Here is a 19830-nt window from a genome sequence, read left to right as displayed (position 1 = left end):
TCACACTGTGATAAATCTGACCTGAAATGTGACATCTGATGAACCTCGAAATGTTTAAAGACTGTCCAAAGACATGCAGGTTAGGTGGATTGGCGATTCTAAATTGTCCCTGGTGTGTGGGTGTGTGTCCCCTCTGGTGGGTTGGCGCCCTGCCCGGGATTGGTTCCTGCCTTGCACCCTGTGTTGGCTGGGATTGGCTCCAGCAGATCAATCCCCCACCACCCGAGACCCTGTGTTCGGATTCCATGGGTAGGAAAATGGTTGGATGGATGATCAGCAGGTATAGTATACACAGAATACACGTCCTCCACACAAAGGCGGAAACCTGGCATATTTTTTAATAATAATATTATGAAATGTTTACATCTAAAATGTTAACAGCGTGCATACCATATTTGTTTTACATCTCTGCGACTCATTCCCGAGTTGGCACTGGTTTAGTGTGTTCAGCGCCTTGGCCGTTTTGCAGGTGTCTGCCAGTCTATCGTGTCAGTAAATGTTGTTCTCCTTCTCTGCCGAGGAAGCTCTTGAATTCATTACGGTTTAATCGCAGATCATAATACATTTCTGTATGTATATAACAGATACTGTAGTAGGCTTTATGACTTGTGACATTTTTAACGGTTCTAAATGATGCATCTGCATTGATGTGGCTGTTCACGTCTCGGCCATTCTAACTCATTTTGTAACACTCATTGGCATAGAAAGAACTTCATTTGCAGCTGGGCAACTCATACTTTGTATCCAAAGTTTCTAGCAGCTTCTCAATTTGGGTTTCTATACGCTGTATAAACGGGTAACTTGGGCAGACAGTGCCGGGGAACAATCTGTAAGGGGGGGCGCTTGAGGAGGGCAGTGATATCCCAGAGGAAATGCAACTGTTGAAACTACACAGCAAAATTCAACATTATTAAAAAACAACACTAATTTATATGGCATCAACCTATTATGGAATTTGAAAAAATAAAAGTAACATATAGCTGTTTGCTTGACTTAACAGACCTTAGCAGACTCCTAGTGACCAAGTAGCCGGATGATCTGGACAGTGAGGACATCACGAAGCAAGGTGATGGTGCAAAAAGGCACAAAGTGCATGTTATTAATAACAACAAAATCAACAAAGTGTCCAAATAAATAGTACAATGCAATCAAAACGTTATCAAATAAATAATCCAATAAAAAGGTAAAAATCCCAGACAAGGGTTTAAAACAAGGCTAAAACGAGATTAAAATCCAGCTGCAGCATTGGGGTCACACCAGCCAAGCTCTGCTCCTTCCAAGTCTCTCTACCTCTTTCAAGGTGTGCTCAGCAGAAGAGACGTCAGCCACCACGGCCCCCTCATTACTCCGCCGGCGTCTCCCTGACTGTTCGGGGTCGGTGGTATTCCCATCTTTCCTTCTCGCACTCAAAGTCGTCCCTCGTTTTCCCGATCGTAGCCACTCTTCTAACTTAGTGGGCCCAATCCTATCCCAAGCACACCGATCACTCGGTCCATCTGGGACCCCTGACCATGCTGACCTTTCTCTTTTTCAGCTGGCTGGCTCGTCCACTCTTTTCCTCATTCTTTCTTTTACCGTTTTCCCCTTCATTCTGCCTCGCACTTCTCCTAATTATCCTGAGGACGAGGCTCAGGTGTTGTGATTAGCAGTTCCTGGCTTCCATTACAGATGTGGACAACTCCTCACCTGTGCACATAAGCGGGGGAACGGCAGCCTCACGTAGTAGTTAGGTTAGGTAGTGTCTGGGAACCGCTCTGGCCCCACTACCACAACCCCTCCTATCATGAGTGCGGCGATTTATTTATTTACAAACTGGGCTTTTATTCTGAGCTGTGGACCCACTACATCAAACACTCATATTTAGAAATGTTATCAGAAAACGAACAAGCTTTACATGGAGTACCTACAACTATTGTAATTAGGAAGCTCAATTCATTTCCTAATCAAAAAATACAAACACAAATGAAAATAAAAGGGCTTGTAGCACAGTTTACCATGTAACTGATACATGAACATTGAATAACACAAATGAAAACGACGAAGGCTAACGTTTCTGCATGTATTCCCACATGAAATGGACAGAAGAGGGCTTACACTGCATGGCCATGGTGCTTTTGGTGGGAATACAGCTTAGTGTTCATGTAGGTATCGGACCGCTGACAGAGCACCACCATCATCTGGGTGCAAGACAAGCAGGTGAAGGAGAGTTTAGAGATGCGTTTAGCGCCCTCTGCTGCTCTCTCCACCCTCCTGACAGTCGTCTGCTCGGTGTCAGAACAAACACACACTTCAGGAAGCTTCACTCAGCGGAGGCGCAGTTTGCAAGTGGCCACCTGTACCCAGCTGTGTAACACGTTGTATCTTTAGAACCAAACAATTTCCAAAAAGCAATGCTAACTCTACTTGTCCTGAACCCACCCGCCCTCTTGTGATCCTCACTTCATTTTTACTTCCTCACACACAGATGAGCTCCTGAATTCTTGTGAAAGACAGCAATGCCCGGGAAATCAGACTGTGTGTAAATAGACAGTGAGGATAAAGAGTACTGGCAGAAGAAGATCACAACAGGGCAGCACACTGTCCTGAGTGCCCCTCATAAAAGAGCAGACTAGATGGACTGGTGGAAGGCTTGTCTTTACCTTTCAGCTCATCAGCTGGACTAGGGTTTCCTTTTAGGTGAAGAAGCCATCCTTTAAAATCCAGAGGAGAAGGAGCTCCAGCAACTACTACATGGACCCATGAGAGAAACGTCATTGACTCTACAGCAGCAGGAGTGTTGGGGGCAAAGTTGACTTTCCATAAAGGAGACATAATTAGAAGGTAAGAGAAGAGTGAGTGTGTGTGTGTGTGTGTGTTGGCACAGTGGTAGGAGCTTTACAACGCGGAGACTGGGGTTCACATCGTGGTTGCTCCCTGGGAGGAGTTTGCATGTTCTCCCCATGCGCAGGTGTAGTTGCATGAAGGTTAGGTGAAGTGGGGTATGTGTACCCTGCGATGGACTGGTGCCCTGTCCAGGAAATCATCCCTGCCTTCCACCTGATGCTTGCTGGGACAGGCTCCAGTCTCCCCAAGACACTGCTCATGATAAGCAGGTTTGACAATGAATGAATGACAAGAGTGCGACTTCTGAGGCTTTGAGAGGTGGGCAGGAGGATGAGCCATCTCACAGGCAGACAGGGTTTCCAGACCTGTATGTGATGATCAGAAACACAGCAGGGTGGTGCTTTTCTCATTCACCCGTCCCTCGCGTGACTTCTCGCTAGTAAATGTGTCATTCTATACTATATACCTTTAGCCACCTTGGCATTTGTTATGAATGACAGTCCACTTCTATTAAAGTTGCATTAAACACAGAGAGATAATGGCTGATTTATAAATGGTTATGAAAGTCAAGATTAAAAGCTGTAAACATCCCATAAAATGACAAACAGCGCACATGGGCTGCTGTTCACACTACGATTGTACCAATGGACAAAAGCCCTGGCGATCAACAGCTGCTGACTTGCCTCACTGATGGATGTTACTTTTGCTGATGACTATGATCAAGTGACCACATTTACACTTGTGAGCCCAGCGTACAGCATATGGACAGGCCCTGTGCACACACTGCATTTACACTAAACACCGACAGATACAAATCCAATTCAAAATTCAAATTAGCAATCTGACAATTTCCAGCATTGTGGGGCTCAACATGGCAGGCTCTCTAAGGCAATTTTGGCTGATAATGAAGTCCCACAGAAAAAGCCATATGTGACGTACTACTACTAAGAGAAGAGCGGTAGATGATGTGCTTTAATGCTGCAACTCTTACAGCTTTAGTCGACATTTTTCCATATTTGTGAAAGACTGCAGCTTCCGCAGACCAGAAGAGACATGCAATTTGGAAAATGTGGACGTGTTGAAAAGCATGGCGCCACATCGTTGTGGTATCTGGGCCCTGGTTTTGGCCTTAACACCTTATCTAGTCTCTTTAGACTAAACGAGCCATCAGTAAGCCAGAGCACTCAGAGCTCAGCAGGAGACGTACACCAGCCCACCACAAGGGAAGGGATGCTCTCAAATTGTGGGTGGCTTTGAAAAGAAGAGGGGCTTCCTGAATGTGACAGCACAATCAATGTGTCACAAATTGCCATCACTGCCCCAAAATATGTTGACACAAATTCTACCACCCAAAAGGGACACTACTAAATTCCAGTCCAGGCTATAATCGGTCGGTCATCACCGGTATTGGGAAGTTTGTCTTTTGGGATGAGCTGAAAGCGGACATTTGTGGCAAAAAAAACCAAAAAAAACAACATCCAAAGCAAACCATTTAACAACAATGACTCACAGAACTGTAAATGGAATGGCTGTTGTATGCTGTGCCCATGTCACGCTGCCCGGCTTATATTTTGTGGTAAATCCAGAAGCTCCAATAACTAATACAGTCAAAGTAAAAAGTATGTGAACCCCTAGAAATTATCTATATTTATGTCTAATTCCCATATAAAACATGGTAGTATCTTCATGCCAGTCACAATAATGAGCAAACACCGTCTCTAATAACTAAAAAATAACTGTCGAGTTATATCTTCATTTTGTAAAGCACTTTGAGCTACATTTTTTTGTATGAATATGTGCTATATAAATAAATGTTGATTGATTGATTTTGAGGGGACAGTAAACTTACACTGTTATACAAGCTGTACACGGACTACTTTACATTGTCTCAAAGTTTCATTTCTTCAGTTTCGTCCCATGAAAAGATAGAATAAAATATTTACAAAAATGTGAGGGGTGTACTCACTTCTGTGAGATACTGTAAATCTTCCTGCTCACCATTCTCACTTGCTTGAAGCCAAAGAATTGCCAAATTGGTAAAGTTGATTTGTTCTTGGCCACTAATTTGTCCAGCTGTGCTTTGGTATATTAAATGGCTGACTACTGGACTGTCTCACAGTGTGTGGCTATTAGCAATGAGGACACCCGGTGGCTAAAATTAAAATGACACAAATTACAAAAAGCAATGGTGGCTTACTCACTTAAGAATGTTGATGCCACACCTGTGTGACGTGATCATTAAATCAGCGACGTAGAAGACGACAAGTTGATCGACATGAGAACCTTACACACTGCTCAACGCTAGTTCACAACAAACAGGTAAAACCACTATAGAGCCACCCAGTGACCAGCAGTGTGTTTTTCTACTCTTGCTTTTTCGCTCTGCAGATACATTTCAGGACCATTAAGTGTTTGATAAACAGCTCCCTACAGGCTGCTATGTATCTGGCAGCAAGCGGCTGGTGAAAGAAAAGATGGCACACTCTCATTAAGGTCAGAACAAACCCCAAGAGCAGCTCTAGCACACGGCTCGACACACACTTTACAAGATGAATACAAGACCTGATTAAAGAAGGGTGCCCATTAATCAGGAGGAGAAGTAGAACAGCTTTACTTACCACCAAGCTCTTCGTACGATGGTATGGCTGCACTATCGGCAAACCCAGGGGTGTCACCCACTGTACTGTGCTGCCCAGCTTGGCAATCAAACGGGCATTCTCTGTTAGCCAGTCCTGTGAGGGGAGTGAATGGTCATTGTCAGCCAAAGCACAAAGAAATGGTCAGAAGCCTATTGGGCGAAGGGTAAAACACTGGCAGCAGATGGCCCCCTATTGCCAAGTCTCTCACCTGTTCACTTTCCATGCTTGCTTATGGGCAGATCTGCTCCGATCATGGAAGGCTCCATTTACTCTGCTGTTGGTTTTAAGCTGCCTTAAATGTTAAACAGGCCCAGATCTTTGCTACACTTTGCACATGCATACCATTGCTCAGATGCCACCCAACTGTCCAAATGAGTCAACAGGCAGAAACCTTAACTAGGCCTGCATCAGAACAGCAGGGGTTACAGGACACAGACTGGCAGGCAGAACAAAGAAAAGGGACGACCCCCTAAACTGTACCCGAGGCCAAATCATGGATCAAACTGGAACAGGCACATGGTAGGGAGGGGGTCAATGGCATGTAAAATTGATATTTTTTGTGATTTTCAGAAAAACTGTGCTGGCAGACGAACTCATTTGTCAAGCTGCCACACTCCCCGTGTCCCACAACTTTGTAACCCACAAGTACATCTGTGTACATCACAGTGATTAATTGCTTTGTTACCTCTAATTTCCACTCTGGGATTTGCTGGGGTGCTGCATTTCTGGTGGACTGACCCACTTAAAAAGAATGTACGGCTAAAATGAGTAAAATAAACGAAAGCCACTGCCATGCCATTTAGGTGGCACCCAAGAAAGCTCAGTGTAATAATTTCTGTAATAAGAAAAACTAGGTTGTGGAATAAGGAAGTGAATGCTGACCCCCTTAAACCTCTAAGAACTTACCTGGATTTCTCGAGTCCCAGTGAACATCTCTTTCAGGCTGTTAAACACCTGATGTACCAAGTAGTGCGAGGCATCCCATACATACTCCTGCCAACAAGAACATTCCTGGTTATTACGGAAGAGGACTGAGATGAAAGCTATACTTGCGTGGACAGCTGTTTACCTTGGGGAACTCATCAATCTCTTTTAGCCTTTTCTCAATCTGCAGGCGGCCTCCATACCGAGTGACACCATAGACCACCGTCATGACCGTCTGCTTTACCACCTTCCTACTAATAAAGCCTTCCAGCACCTGGGCAATCTTTACACCCTTCATGGCATCAAGTCTGCGAAACTCCTCGACCTGCCAGAGACAGCATAGTCAAAGCACTCACTATCAATAGCATATGGCAGCCAAAAACCTCTTTAGGTAAAAATCTGCTCACCTGCTGTGCAACACTGCTGTACACGTCCTGCGGCACATCACAGGGCATCAAGTTCACAGATGTGGCACCAATTGTGTCACGTCCCAGAGCAGCATAGTGCTGGAGTCCATTGCAAGAACCATCCTGAGGAAGCATTTGATAGGGCATGAGGGGAGAAAATGATGAAGTAAAAATTAGTGGAAAGAGAGGAAAAAAAAGAAAAGAGTGTCAGGACAAACTAGAGTGTGAAAGGGCAGCAGAACGAAAATGTCTCAAAAAAAATCGCGGACATCACCGAGCCTGCGGCATTCCCTATTAGGAACAAACTGTGCAACACGCCACTCGTCACATGCTCACAGATTCAAAGCAGTAAAAACCTCGGCAGAGAGGTTACAGGAAGCAAAGACTACTCAAAATATTACAGGCCATAAGTGTGCTCCACCTCCCTGCAGGGACAATGAGGACTTCCTCAACTAACAGCTATTTTGGAAGGTTTGATGCAACCAGTGACGCACCTGCAAAGAAATTCAACCCTCTTCAAGATAATCAGGTACTAAATCTCAATACAGACGACATTCAGAGGATTCTGCACAGAGTGAAGCCACAAAAGGCTGTGGTGCCAGTGCTGACCAACTATCATGCGTAGTCACCAACACACGTAACACCCTTCTTGACCAGGATGTAGTTGAATCGCGTTTTGAATATACCTCTGTTGTGCTATCGTCTGTATGCCTATCGCCCCATAGCACTCACTCCTATTATGACGAAAAGCTTTGAAGGACTGGTCAGAGCCCACATAACACCCAAACTCTCCCCCAAGTTTTCTTACCTTCTTAATCACTACATCAATGACACCATAGCCACTACATTTCACCTAAGCTTGGCACATCTGGAGGGTAATGCTATTCTTAGACTTAGCATTCAGTACAATTATTACTCAGGACCTGGTAGACAAACCTGCTCTCCTGTGCCTGTAAACCCACTTCTACAAAATGGATATTGGACTTCTTGACACAAAGACCCCAGTCAGTCCCAGTTTTAAACAATACATCGTCTGGAGTCCACTACTCTTTACTCTAATGACCCATGACGGTTGTGCTAAGAAGCGAACAAACCACATTAAATAAGTCTGCGGATGACACGACAGAAAAGGCCTCATCAGCAGTGTGGATGACAAGTCAAGCAACTCATGGACTGGTGTAAGTACAAGAACCTGATCCTAAACATCGAAAAACAAAGGAAATGACAAATGCCTTCAGAAAGAATCAAGCCACCCACCTTTCCCTCTCTATCAACAGCTCCACTATGGAATCAGCCACAAGCACAAAGTTCCTGGAAGTGGAAATAACAAATCATCTCTCCAGCTTCCCTAGGAGGGAAGCAACTGCAATGTCCTCCGTCCTTCCACCCTCATCACTTTCTACAAAGGCAGCAGATAGTGACAGTGTATTGACCACCTGCATCTCTGTCTGGTGTTAGGACTGTAATGCCTCAGACCGGACTTCCCTGCAGTTTGTGAGAGCAGCAGTGATCATCAATAGGACATCTCACTATCCCAATAAGGAAAAACAGGGTCGTCAACCATTATCAGAGACCACACTCAGGCCACAAAGATGTTCCGTTTGCCCTATAGCCCTCTAACAAGCTGTACTGAAGTACCTGGTGCAGAACCGCCGGATTTTATAAAAAGGTTTGTCCCAGAAGCCTTCAGTCTCTTACATAATAATCAGACTGTTAATACTCCAAGGCCGTTAGTAGAGTAATTTTATAGAACATGTTGCTGTGCAATAGTAGCTTCTGTTATCGTGTTCATTTTAGGTGGTGAATTGTGTCATTGTGTGGGGTGTTAAGGGTATAGTTATGTGCCGTATGTATTTTGGGGATTCTCTGTGTATTGCCCTTATTCTTCTTGTTCATTTCTGTTAATTATTCTTGTAAATAATCAGGCCGGGTGATGCCAATTCATTCAGCAGTGTATGGTTTCCAATGGCAAGTAAAATTAACCTTGATCTAAGCAGATTAAAGGTAACTTCTGCCAGGTGGCTCAACCATGGCTACGATCCACCCCACCTCTGTCACTTCAGTGTGAGGCATTTCTTTACCTGATGCACTGGGAAGTGAGAGATGTATTTTCTGTGATCAGGTGAGCTGATGGCACTGGCAATTTCCATACAACATGCCAGTACTTGCCAGGGTTCATCTGCAGCCATCCACCATTTCCTACCCTAAGTGTTGAAAAAAAAAAAGAATGAAAATGATATTAAGTAGAGGGGTACAGGAATTTGCATCATACTGAAATCTCGCTATCAGCTTTGCTTACATCTAGAGGGTTGATTGCTGAATCTAAAATGTCTTCCAGAATCTCGTTGGCATATGCCAGCCTCTCTGGCAGAGAGTTTCGCTTCTTTAAGCCTGTGAGATTGACCAGGTGAATTTTTAGCCAGTTCAAGCCATGCTCTCCCAGTGGCTTTCCTTCAGCAAAGAGCAAGATAGCCCGAGTAAGGTCACTTCCCAAATGATTAAAATATGGTGGACAAGGATAGGTGCGCCCCCTGAAGTCCATGTTGTGAGGAAACCAGAAGATCTCATCTCGCATACAATTGGCAATGGACAGTTTATATAGGGCATCCACCCGTAGACTGTGCATTTCAGCCATTTTCTTTTTACACCTGGAGAGCTCTCGCTTGAAGGCAACCTTTTCCAACTGGGAGCAGGCCTTGTCCCTTGGCTGAAATTGGGGCATTTCAGGTGCTTCCGAGATTGGTGGAGGAATATTCAGACTATCGTTCCCTTTGTCATTGAAGATTGAGATGATAATGTCTAGCACAGGTTGATTGATCTTCCAGGCACAGTTGCCTAGCTGATTTAGAGAGTCCAGAACTGGATGGAGATCTTCACTCGGACATTTCTCCAGTAAGAGTTGGTGCTGTACAGCTCCCTCCAAGCACCGCATCAGCTTACTAGGGACCAGGACATAGGCACCAAACTTTGGCGAAGTCCATGGTACTGGTGGACACAACATTGGCATCACATGCGAGTCAAAGGTCAATGTAGTTTCCATGGCCCCTTGTAAAATCTCTGTAAAGATGGGATGGGGCTTAATGAATCCAACCTAACAAACAAAACAAAAACAGCATAGTCAGCTATCCTTTTCTTTAACTGCTTATCTCATTTGGGAACACAAAGAACAAAATGGATGACTGGAGAAAAACCGTAATCACTTAAACAACACTAGAGGCAAACATTTAGCCAAGGGCCTTGAACTCCTCATGATGCACTTGGTGAGAAAACCAGACCAGCAGTTCCAATTCTTTCAGATGTCGCTTTACTACAATTTAACAACTGGAGTCTTTTTTCCCCCCATTCTGTCATCTACTTAAAACATAAAACAGACCGACAAGCCTTCCTTTAATTTCTGAGGACCGAAACACCCACGTTCTGTAATCCTTGTCACTGCACTCGTATGCTTTGTAATTCTACATTAACATTCACTGGTTGTCAACTCTCAAGCACAAAAAGAGTGTGCCCATACAAAAAAAACAAAAACAAAACCAAACCGCTGGAGTGAGTTGCTGGGCATTTCACATTAAGTGACTGCGACTCCAACTCTCCAAGATCATGTAAATCAAGGCTACAAACTACTGGAAGAGCCATCTGCTCACAAGAGTACCTGACACTTCTCTTACAGTAATGTAACCAGAGCGTGTTAGGTTTGAGCATCATGCACTTTTATCTCCGATATTTTGCAAAACTTGGGCTTCATGCAGCTTCACCTACAGGATTTTATTCCTGCAGCTTTATCCTATGTAGTCTAATTGTGTCACATCTAAATCTGCTGCAGCTTTACCTCCCGGAGTCTCATCATGCAGATTCACCTCTTGGAGTCCTTCCTGTCAGATGTCTGTATCCTGAAGCTTTAATCACTGTAGGCTGGTCATGCTGAATCTCTGTACCTTACAGCTTCACTTCACAATATACTGTATGATCTAGAAGCCTTTCCAGGTCAGGCCCAAGCAACTTGCCGCTTTACCTCCAAATATCTTGTCTTACTAGATTTGAGTTGAATTCTTGGAGATCTCATACTTCATCTTTACTTTCATATGTCTTCTCTTCCTAGTTTTAAATTGAATTCTTGGAGATCTCGCCATACTGCAGCTTTACCTCCTGCAGTTTGATTCTGTCAAATCTCAGCATATTACAGCTTTCCCTCCTGGATTCTGATCTTACAGCTGCACTCAGTGTATTCTGATCCTGTAAAAGTGCAGCATCCCATAGTTTCACTGACAGAGGTGATATGATCAGCAGCACGATGGAGCTTTGCTACTCAGTGTCTAATTTCAATAAATGTCAATTTGAAGCATTTTGAAATCCTTACCGTCTGATCTCATCAGACCCATAGACGGCACCCGATCCTGCCAGTAACCAACTCCCTATACTTTCACTTCTTGTTGTTCAATTGTACTGCATATCAATATTACGTACTTTTATCCCTTGAAGTCCAGCAACAAGCAAGAGCACAACCTGTGAAAAGTTAAAACAGTACCTGCCGGTTGCTGCGGAAGGTGTACATGTGATAAAGCACAGAGATAAGTTTCCCCTCCTGTTCAGGATTGATGATGTTAGTTTGAAGTTTCAGTTCTTGAACCATCAAGTCAACCAGTTGCATCCCAAGCTGGATCACAAGGTTATTTGGCCAGGGCAGGTCTTCACTTAATGCTGAAAGGCCACATCTCTGTTCTGCCTCAAGCAGCTCCCACTTTTCTCTTGGAAGGAGCAATGCAGGCTATTAAAAGAAAGAAACAAATGACCAGTCAGTATCAGACCAATTTTCTGCAAATGGTGAAGGACAAGTGGTGTGTCAACAGTGCAGGTTACAATTTAATATTTACAACGCAGTAAAGGGGGTCCTTGGGTTACGACACAGTTCTGTTCCTACAACAGTGATGTAACCCGAATTTTGGTGAAAGTTGAAACACACCCTAGCCTGAGTCACTTACCTATCCTGACACACTTGCAAAATCATAATCTAGAACATAAAAACACAACTAAGCCACAGAAAAAGGAAAAGGACATAAATATTCTGTTCTGTACACTGTACTGTAGTAACAGAAAAAAATGACCAAAAATGAGTGTAAAAAAGTTCCTTACTTTTATTCTTTCCGATCTCTTTATAATGTCTAATTTCACTTCCATTGTGATGGCTTTCCTCTTCTTCGAAGCACTGCCATCTGAAGACTCTAACTTTCGTTTAGGAGCCATGATAAGGGGCAAAAAGTTGCCAAACAAAGCAACACAAACGGAACACTTGTGCCACGCACAATCAAACTAGTGCGACTCCTCCCTCACTCATACGCTACGTTACTGTGTATTCTTCCGCTGCGCGCAACCAAACCAGTTTGCCCTCGTAGTCTGGAAGTACAACACTAACGGTGTAAGCCAAAACACTCATGTCTCCGTATTTTTTTTTTTTTTTAATGGGGGTGAGCGTGGCAGCACGGTGGCGCACTGGTAGCGCTGCTGCCTCGCAGTTAGGAGACCCGGGTTCACTTCCCAGGTCCTCCCTGCGTGGAGTTTGCATGTTTCCTCCCACAGTCCAAAGACATGCAGGTTAGGTGGATTGGCAATCCTAAATTGTCCCTAGTGTGTGCTTGTGCTCTGCGGTGGGCTGGCACCCTGGCCGGGGTTTGTTTCCTGTGACTGGCTCCAGCAGAACCCCATGACCCTGTAGTTAGGATGTGAACTCGAAACATTGTATGTCAAGACTTAGTAACCCGAGGACCTCCTGTACTGCTTATTAAAGAGACAAGTAAGATACTTTAGGCAGGGGACCACAACTTCTTCAATGTGGCATAAGGGGTCTATCATACTGGGATGACTGCACAAAGCTACTTATTCACAGACCTGAAAAACTGCTTAAAGTCATAGAACATTTTGAAAATGTGCACGACAGGACAAACATTCAGAAATGCAATTGGATACAGTAATTTCTCCTAAGACAAAGCTTCAACTCCAAGTTCCTTGTAAATCAGCATTTTCACAACCTGTCTAACTAGGCTGGCAGAGAAGCACCTGGAAGGTAACTCCTTACTTTAGTATCCTTGGCCAAGAGTTTGGCATATCTGGCATAGATGTCACCCATCTTCTCTTTCATTCCAATCTTCACTTTCTTTTGAACAGAATGTTTGTTGTAAATTTTCGATCCCAACTCCTTTGCTACAGTAACCAAGGACTCTCCAATGGGCGGGAGGCTGGCAATACACTGCAAAAAAAACTGGGTTACCTCGGAATTCTCCAGCTGTCACAATGTCACCTGCACATAATCGGACAGAAAGATAGGAGAGCTACCTGCAGCATGGCATCCACATATTCGTCGTCCTCCAACAGGCACAGGTACGGGTACAGGTTCATTCTCCATACTCGATCTCTACTGCTGGCAAGCTGGGACTTGCGTTCACGTAATGCTTCAAGAAGGCACTTGCGCCAGTGTGCACGTAGATCCTGCAGTATCCCTCGCTGAAGAAAAAGAAAAACATGCAATGCAAGTTGAATGCACAATTATTTTTGCTTAAAAAGCTTTGTGCTAGAAAAATAAAAAAATAAAAAAAAAAATAAAAAAAATCAGAACTGATTTATCCACAGTACTTAGATTAAGTTTGGAAAAGCTCACCAAAACCCTGAAAAGAAACTGGCCCAAGCACTTGGAGTGTTGGCCTGTCCTTGTGAGCCTGTTCTCCTGCTTCTTGAAATATTTAACATCTGATAGAAAGCACACGTACAGTAGAGCATAAAGGTAGACGATGGGTGCATTCCAAAAGCCACGTGCTGCAGGTCTAGTCAAGTCGGGGAGCATGGACTGGTACGACGAAACAACTCGGGATCACGGTTGGCAACCCCCCAGGCAGACACGCGGTCCAGTGCCACCCTCCGAAAATGACCCTCTATGTGCCGCAGCCAGGTGTTACGAGGAGCTCTAAAATTCATTTTTTTGAGCTACTCGCAGGGTGCTGTTAGGATATAATAAGCCACACAGCAGCCAAAGGCAGAAAGTGCAGCTGGATGTCCATAGAAGGCTCCACATTTTAAGCGGGTCTCCTCAGCACAGCTTGCTTGATTGCATACACGGATATTATTACCACATTCTTAAAAGCACCGGACATCAGAGACAGCAAAAGAGCTTTTTACACAACTGGAAATTTCAAAGATTAAAAGGTTTTTATTTCAGTACTCGTTTACACAGCAAGTGTCTAAAGCACTTTGCATCCTAAAAGCATGTGAAACACAAAACATACTAAAAGACAAAAAAGTCAACATAAAACAGTTATATAAAACAGAACAAGATTTAAAAATATGTAATAATTGAAATAAAAATGCTTAAACCAAATTAAATCTTTGCTTAATTAAAAGAAGCCTCAAGTCTTAATTTGAACACATCTAAACACTACAGCTACCCAATGTTGATCGAGGTGAAGCACGACAACTGAAGGTTTGAGCCCCAAAGGTGTCATTTGTATTATGGAACCACAAGAAGATGAGCGTCAGCAGAGCAAAGAGCTTATCAAAATAAATAAACATGAAGGAGATTTATCATGTAGTGCCTTGGAGGTTAAAGACAAAATTTTAAAACTTAATACACTTTTCAACTGGTAGCCAAATCAAATGGAGTTACGCTGAACAGCATCTTGGCATGTGTTGTTACACATGTGCGCTCTGGGAACAGCTTAAAGGATCTGTTGATGGTAAATGGTCGCGGATGTACAAGGTGGTGCTGTGTACTAATGCCTCCTCTCTTCCTCCATCTATAGACTGGATAACCGACAACCTTACCACCTCCGACATCACTTCCGGTGCTCATAACATGCCTGGCCTGTAGTTAACTGGAAGTGTCGCCATCATGGGCAGTCTATTTTCAGACTTGTGTCTGCAGAGATATGTCTTTTTTGAAAAGCACTTTTTTTGGGTAGTGGCAGCACCCCAAATCTTTTCCTGCCTCTGTCCTGTTTAATAGTGTCAGAAGGTGTGAGGCTAAATTCTGTACCATTTTAAAATGATACTAGCTGTGCTACCCATCTAAGCCGGGATGAAATCAAAGTAATTCAGGTAGACCTCAGTGTTAACATTTGCAGAACACCATGCAGCGCACATGTCTCTGTTACACAGCATTTGGTGTGGGATTCGTAAAAAACCGTGTTGATTTTTGTGGTGCTTTTGGAATGACAGACAAATAGCAACCAGACAGACAGACAGACATGGATCTTTTCGTCAGATGGCTATATAAAGCAGTACAATAATCCAAACAAGAAAGGATAAAACCATGAATCGGTATTTTAGCAGTAGCAAAACTAAGATATGTATGAATTTGAGTGATGTGCCCTAAGTGAAAGTAAGCAGATTTACAAGTGGCTGAGTCAAACACCATTATTATTATTATTATTATTATTAGTAGTAGTAGTAGTAGTAGTAGTAGTAGACATAACACCTTGTTTTTGTCCACATATAAATGCAAAAAAATGTAAGCTCATTCAAGAATGATTTCAGTAATAATTGGCATAAATATGGAATTATAAACTTGCATTACGATTATTATTTCCTAGAGGAAGTGTATTTACAAGAAATAAAACTGGGCCTAATACTGAGCCTGGAGGTGTTCCACAGCAAAAACTGCAGATTTAAAATCATTCACTGTAATATACGGACCATATGAGAGGCAAACCATTTTAGATTGGTGCCAAATATTCCTTAACATGAGTTCAAGCGATGCAGCAAAATGCACTGATAAATGGTGTCGAATGCAGCCGAGAGGTCCAGAAAGAGCAGAAGAGAACAAATCCCCCATCAAAGTTCCACAGCAGATCATTCAGTACTCGCATCAAAGCAGCTTCTGTGCTGTGAGCCTTTGAAATCCAGACCAAAGATGCTCAAAAAAACTGTTGGTTGATAAGAGATGTTGTAATTCATTTGCAACACATTTTCCCAAAACTTTAGAAAGGAAAGGAAGATGAGAGGTGGGACGATAATTAGCAAAATCAAAAATATCCAAATTCAGTTTTTGAAGTAATGGCAATATAACTGCGGACTGCACCAAGTGTAATTGACAAATTAACCACATTTCAGATTCAGCTCAACGGCCTAAACACTTACGAAGTTTAGCTACACTTTAATTACTTGATGATGATGCTGCTTGCCGTGAAGTCTGCCATATGCTTAACTCATTCTGATTGATTCCACATACAAAAGGTCAGATTTTTTCTGACAAATATTGGCAACTACCAAAATAAGAAAACAGGAATGGCATTATACATGGTTGTAGAATTTTGCCAAAGCAAGTCTTACCATTTTAATTGTATGGGCGCACAGAGGTTTCGATGCTTCCACAGAGTCAATGGTGATCGTCCCGCTTTGTTCTTTAACCACCTGTTGTCTAAAACGGTTTCTGAGCTCCTCTAAGGTGAAATGAAGCTTGGGGTACGTCACAGAATCTCGCTGTGCAATTAAAAAGAAAATAAAACAAACAGTGAATTTCACTCCAACCCCACAACTACAGATTCACCCTGCAGGTTCTAAAACTCTGGAAGAATCTGCTGACCTGACCTAAAAAAACAATAATGTGATCCTCTGCCGGGTCCACAATAATGTAACTTCAGGTTTTATGGACCAAGACATTGAGAAGCGGGTAGGGCGAGTCAGCAGGAGATAGCCACACAATGTCAAAACACCTTCCTAGCATCAGGGCACACAGGGGCCAAAAGCACAAACAGTGTGGCCTCATTCCTTCCATTGCCTTTGCCACATTCCTTCACACTGCTACAAATTTACTAATGAATGCTGCATCTTCTTGCTACTCCACAGGGTGGGGGTTACAGGCTATTTTAATCAAGTAGTGTGAGCGCGTGGAGCAACACTTACAAACCTGTGACTTAGCACATTTTAAAATAGAAAAGCAGTTGCTAGTCACAGGCTCCACTTCAAGAATGGCAGTAAGGAAGAGCCTTAGGCACAAGAGAGAGAGAGTCGGTCACCTGGTAAAAAGGCTTATCCAGCACGAGACAAGGAGATGTGCCACATAAACAAAGAGCTGGCTCATTAACATACCTTAATCAATAAGAACCAAGACAGCATTACCTCAGATTTCTTCTAAAGGACACCTGTGCAGGGAAGTTTTAACTTTCTAGGCTCGGCAAATTTTCTTTAGGAGGATGAAAGGAGTTCCAATGTTCTCCATCATATTTATACACACCTTGGTGTACAAGTCCTGAACCAAAGGACAGGAAGAAATTTTAAACTCTCGATGGGCAGGGGGCTGGAAATCTGGCACAACCATGTGAACAGCCTTCAGGACCATTTCCTGCTCATCACCCTGGAACATGCAGGACTCAAATAGCTGGTGCAGTGTGAAGTCATCTTCCTGTAACTGCTGCAGACACCTGGGGACACACAAAACAGGTCAGCATGTTGAATGGATGACAAGGATACGCCAAGATGTTGGAAAAATTGCCATTAACTTTTATTTCTATATTGTGCTTTGTATGCTAGGCATTTTCACAGATCACAAACACTACAACCCAGGATGAGAACATCATAAAGGTAACCAAGAAAGTGACAAAAACCTGAAGCACTTTAAGTACTGGCAGCAGGTCAAGTCAGGTCAAGTCAGGTTGGGGAGAATGCACTGGTAGAGCACATTGCCACACCCACCACACAAAGAAACAGCTCTGGATCCCAGTTGGTAAACTGGCAGACACACTGTCCAGTCCCACCTTCTGGAAATAATCATCTATCTGCCGCAGCCAGGTGTTAAGTGGGTGTCCCCTTGGCCTGGTCCAGTCTCTCGAATCCTCAACAATGAGGATCCTGTGAGCCAGATCACCCCTGGGGAATCATGCCACATGACCATAGTGCTCTCTTACAATGCAGATAATGTGCCTCATTCGGTACTCCATGATCAAACGCTTGTTCAACATAAAGTCGAACCTGCGGTACCCAAGGATTCTCTGAAGAGACACAGCGCCAAAGGAGTCCAGTCTTCATCTTAGGTCAATGGATAGCGTCTATATCTTTCAACCATATAGCAAGACAGGAAGCACAAGGACTCTAAAGACTTGGACCTCTTTTTCCTTTTGCAAAGACATGAGGAGCACCACACACCACTTTTCAGCAACCTCATGACCCCAGTGTTTTCCCAATTCTTCTACTGACTTCAAAGGGAGAGTCACCAGAGACTAAGTGAACCTCTCTACAAGGTTGGCACTGTCTCCACAAACAGACACACTGCTGATAGCTGTGCCCAAGACGTCATTAAAGGCCTGCAGCTTTGTTTTTATCCAGGACATTTAGAAACCCAGACACTAAAATCCTCACTTAGTCTCTTGAGAGCTCCAATCAGATCCCCATTGACTCCGTGAAGATCACAGCATAGTTAGAAAAGCCAAGATCAGTGAATCTCTCTTCACCGACAGATGCCACACAGCCACTGGACCACATGACCCTGCCCAACATCCAGTCCATGCAAGCGCTGAACAAGGTAGGAGCAAGAACACACCGCGGATGAATCCCAGAACCAACTGGGAAAAACACAGAGGTACTGCCTACACTCTGCACAGCGCTCACAGAAGGCGGCCGGCACTGGCAGCATTGTGTTCCAAGTATGAACCTGCTCTTTCTACTTAACACTAGAATCCCTGAAGCCTACGAAAGAACTCGTAATCGTGGGCCACCTTAATTTCCCTCGCACCTTCTCATCAGCGTCTTTTGTTTTGCAAATATGTCGATCAGCACAGGCAGCCTGCTATCCCATCCCCTACCGATGCAGCTTTAGTCGTACACAAAGTTCTCCCAGCTCAAGTCTGTTTATCTGGGTGTGAGGAGCATTGAATTGTACATATCGTTATTTGGAACACATACATTTCATGCGTGTTCCGTGTCTACAACGATCTGTGTAAATGTTGGATGACAGGCAAGATATGTTGAACACATACCAAGAACAGAAACTTTTTTCATGTTCTACTAATAATTGGCCAAATGCTGACATGAAGTGTATAGTTTGTGAAGACTGAAGTCCAAATATCAAATAAACACTTTCACAAAAGTCACAGATATAACAACAAAACAAGTGCACTTTTTTCTAGAATTTAACCAAAGTAAAAGAAATTGGGATAGGGTACAACAGACACACCCACATATATACGTCTGCTTGGCTGGTGCAAAGGTAAGAACTGTCGTCTTCAACTCGAGAGGTGGCGGGCTCAATCCCAGGTCCTTCACGCATTAACTGTTTTGAGTAGTGAGCGGCTATTACTATTATTGAATAAAAACTTACTTTTGATTTATTCGAGTCTGTAACAGCTGGTGTAAATTTATGTTTCTTGTAAAAAATTTAGCGTTTTGTTTCATTATTCACTTTTATTCTCTCAGTCACGTTCACGCTCCCCCTGATCTGACATTTAGTTTTCAAATAAAGACGTGCTATAACAGAGGTGAACTCAGATGTGGATGAGGGGTCTACATCGGAGAAAAAGAGAACAGAAGCCCTCCCCACAAGAAATGTCCATTCACACATAAGAACAACGCAGCTGCACCAGGAGTAAAGTGAAATATGGCGTTTGGATGCAGCAAGAGGTTGAGCATCATCTTGCTACTTAGTAGGGTTGTGGTACCCTTTGTGTATTTCATGTTTATTGTCATGCGTAGGTAGTACAATGAGACTCTCAGTTGTACGTGTCCTGCAGGTTTGTGACAGCATCATAATACATACAGAAAATATAACACTACATACAATACAATACACACACACACACACACACACACAAGGTCAATTCATGGCTTACTTTGACAAAATTCTACAACCATGTATAACGCCATTCCATGCATGCTCGTTATTTGATCTGATAAAAGTTATCCTTGAATCTAGTGATGTGAGTGATATTAGCCCTGTAAATTATATTACAACAGAGTAGGGAGAAATGTGGCTGCAAAGGCCTTATGGTTTTGCCATTCTAAGGCTGCAACTGACATGTCCTAAAAAGACAGAAGCTGTTTACCAATAATTAGGGATGTCATAAGAA

General features: G+C 43.4%; 1 protein-coding gene across 1 annotated transcript in view; it reads right to left on the bottom strand.

The window, feature by feature from the left end:
• Positions 1–19830, bottom strand: part of polrmt (polymerase (RNA) mitochondrial (DNA directed)) — a 40833-nt gene that overhangs the window by 2470 nt on the left and 18533 nt on the right. The window contains exons 5-15 of the mRNA XM_039766652.1: positions 17007–17193; positions 16103–16252; positions 13118–13285; positions 12861–13031; positions 11316–11555; positions 9093–9884; positions 8875–8997; positions 6794–6916; positions 6532–6711; positions 6369–6455; positions 5442–5555 (exon numbers count right to left, since the gene is read on the bottom strand). Of these exons, the coding sequence (XP_039622586.1) occupies positions 5442–5555; positions 6369–6455; positions 6532–6711; positions 6794–6916; positions 8875–8997; positions 9093–9884; positions 11316–11555; positions 12861–13031; positions 13118–13285; positions 16103–16252; positions 17007–17193 (2335 nt within the window). The remainder of the gene's footprint in view (positions 1–5441; positions 5556–6368; positions 6456–6531; positions 6712–6793; positions 6917–8874; positions 8998–9092; positions 9885–11315; positions 11556–12860; positions 13032–13117; positions 13286–16102; positions 16253–17006; positions 17194–19830) is intronic.

Source organism: Polypterus senegalus, chromosome 10, assembly GCF_016835505.1.
Source record: "Polypterus senegalus isolate Bchr_013 chromosome 10, ASM1683550v1, whole genome shotgun sequence".
Lineage (NCBI taxonomy): Eukaryota > Metazoa > Chordata > Cladistia > Polypteriformes > Polypteridae > Polypterus > Polypterus senegalus.
The sequence above is the reverse complement of the archived record's forward strand: the minus strand, read 5'-3'. Positions and strand labels throughout refer to the sequence as shown.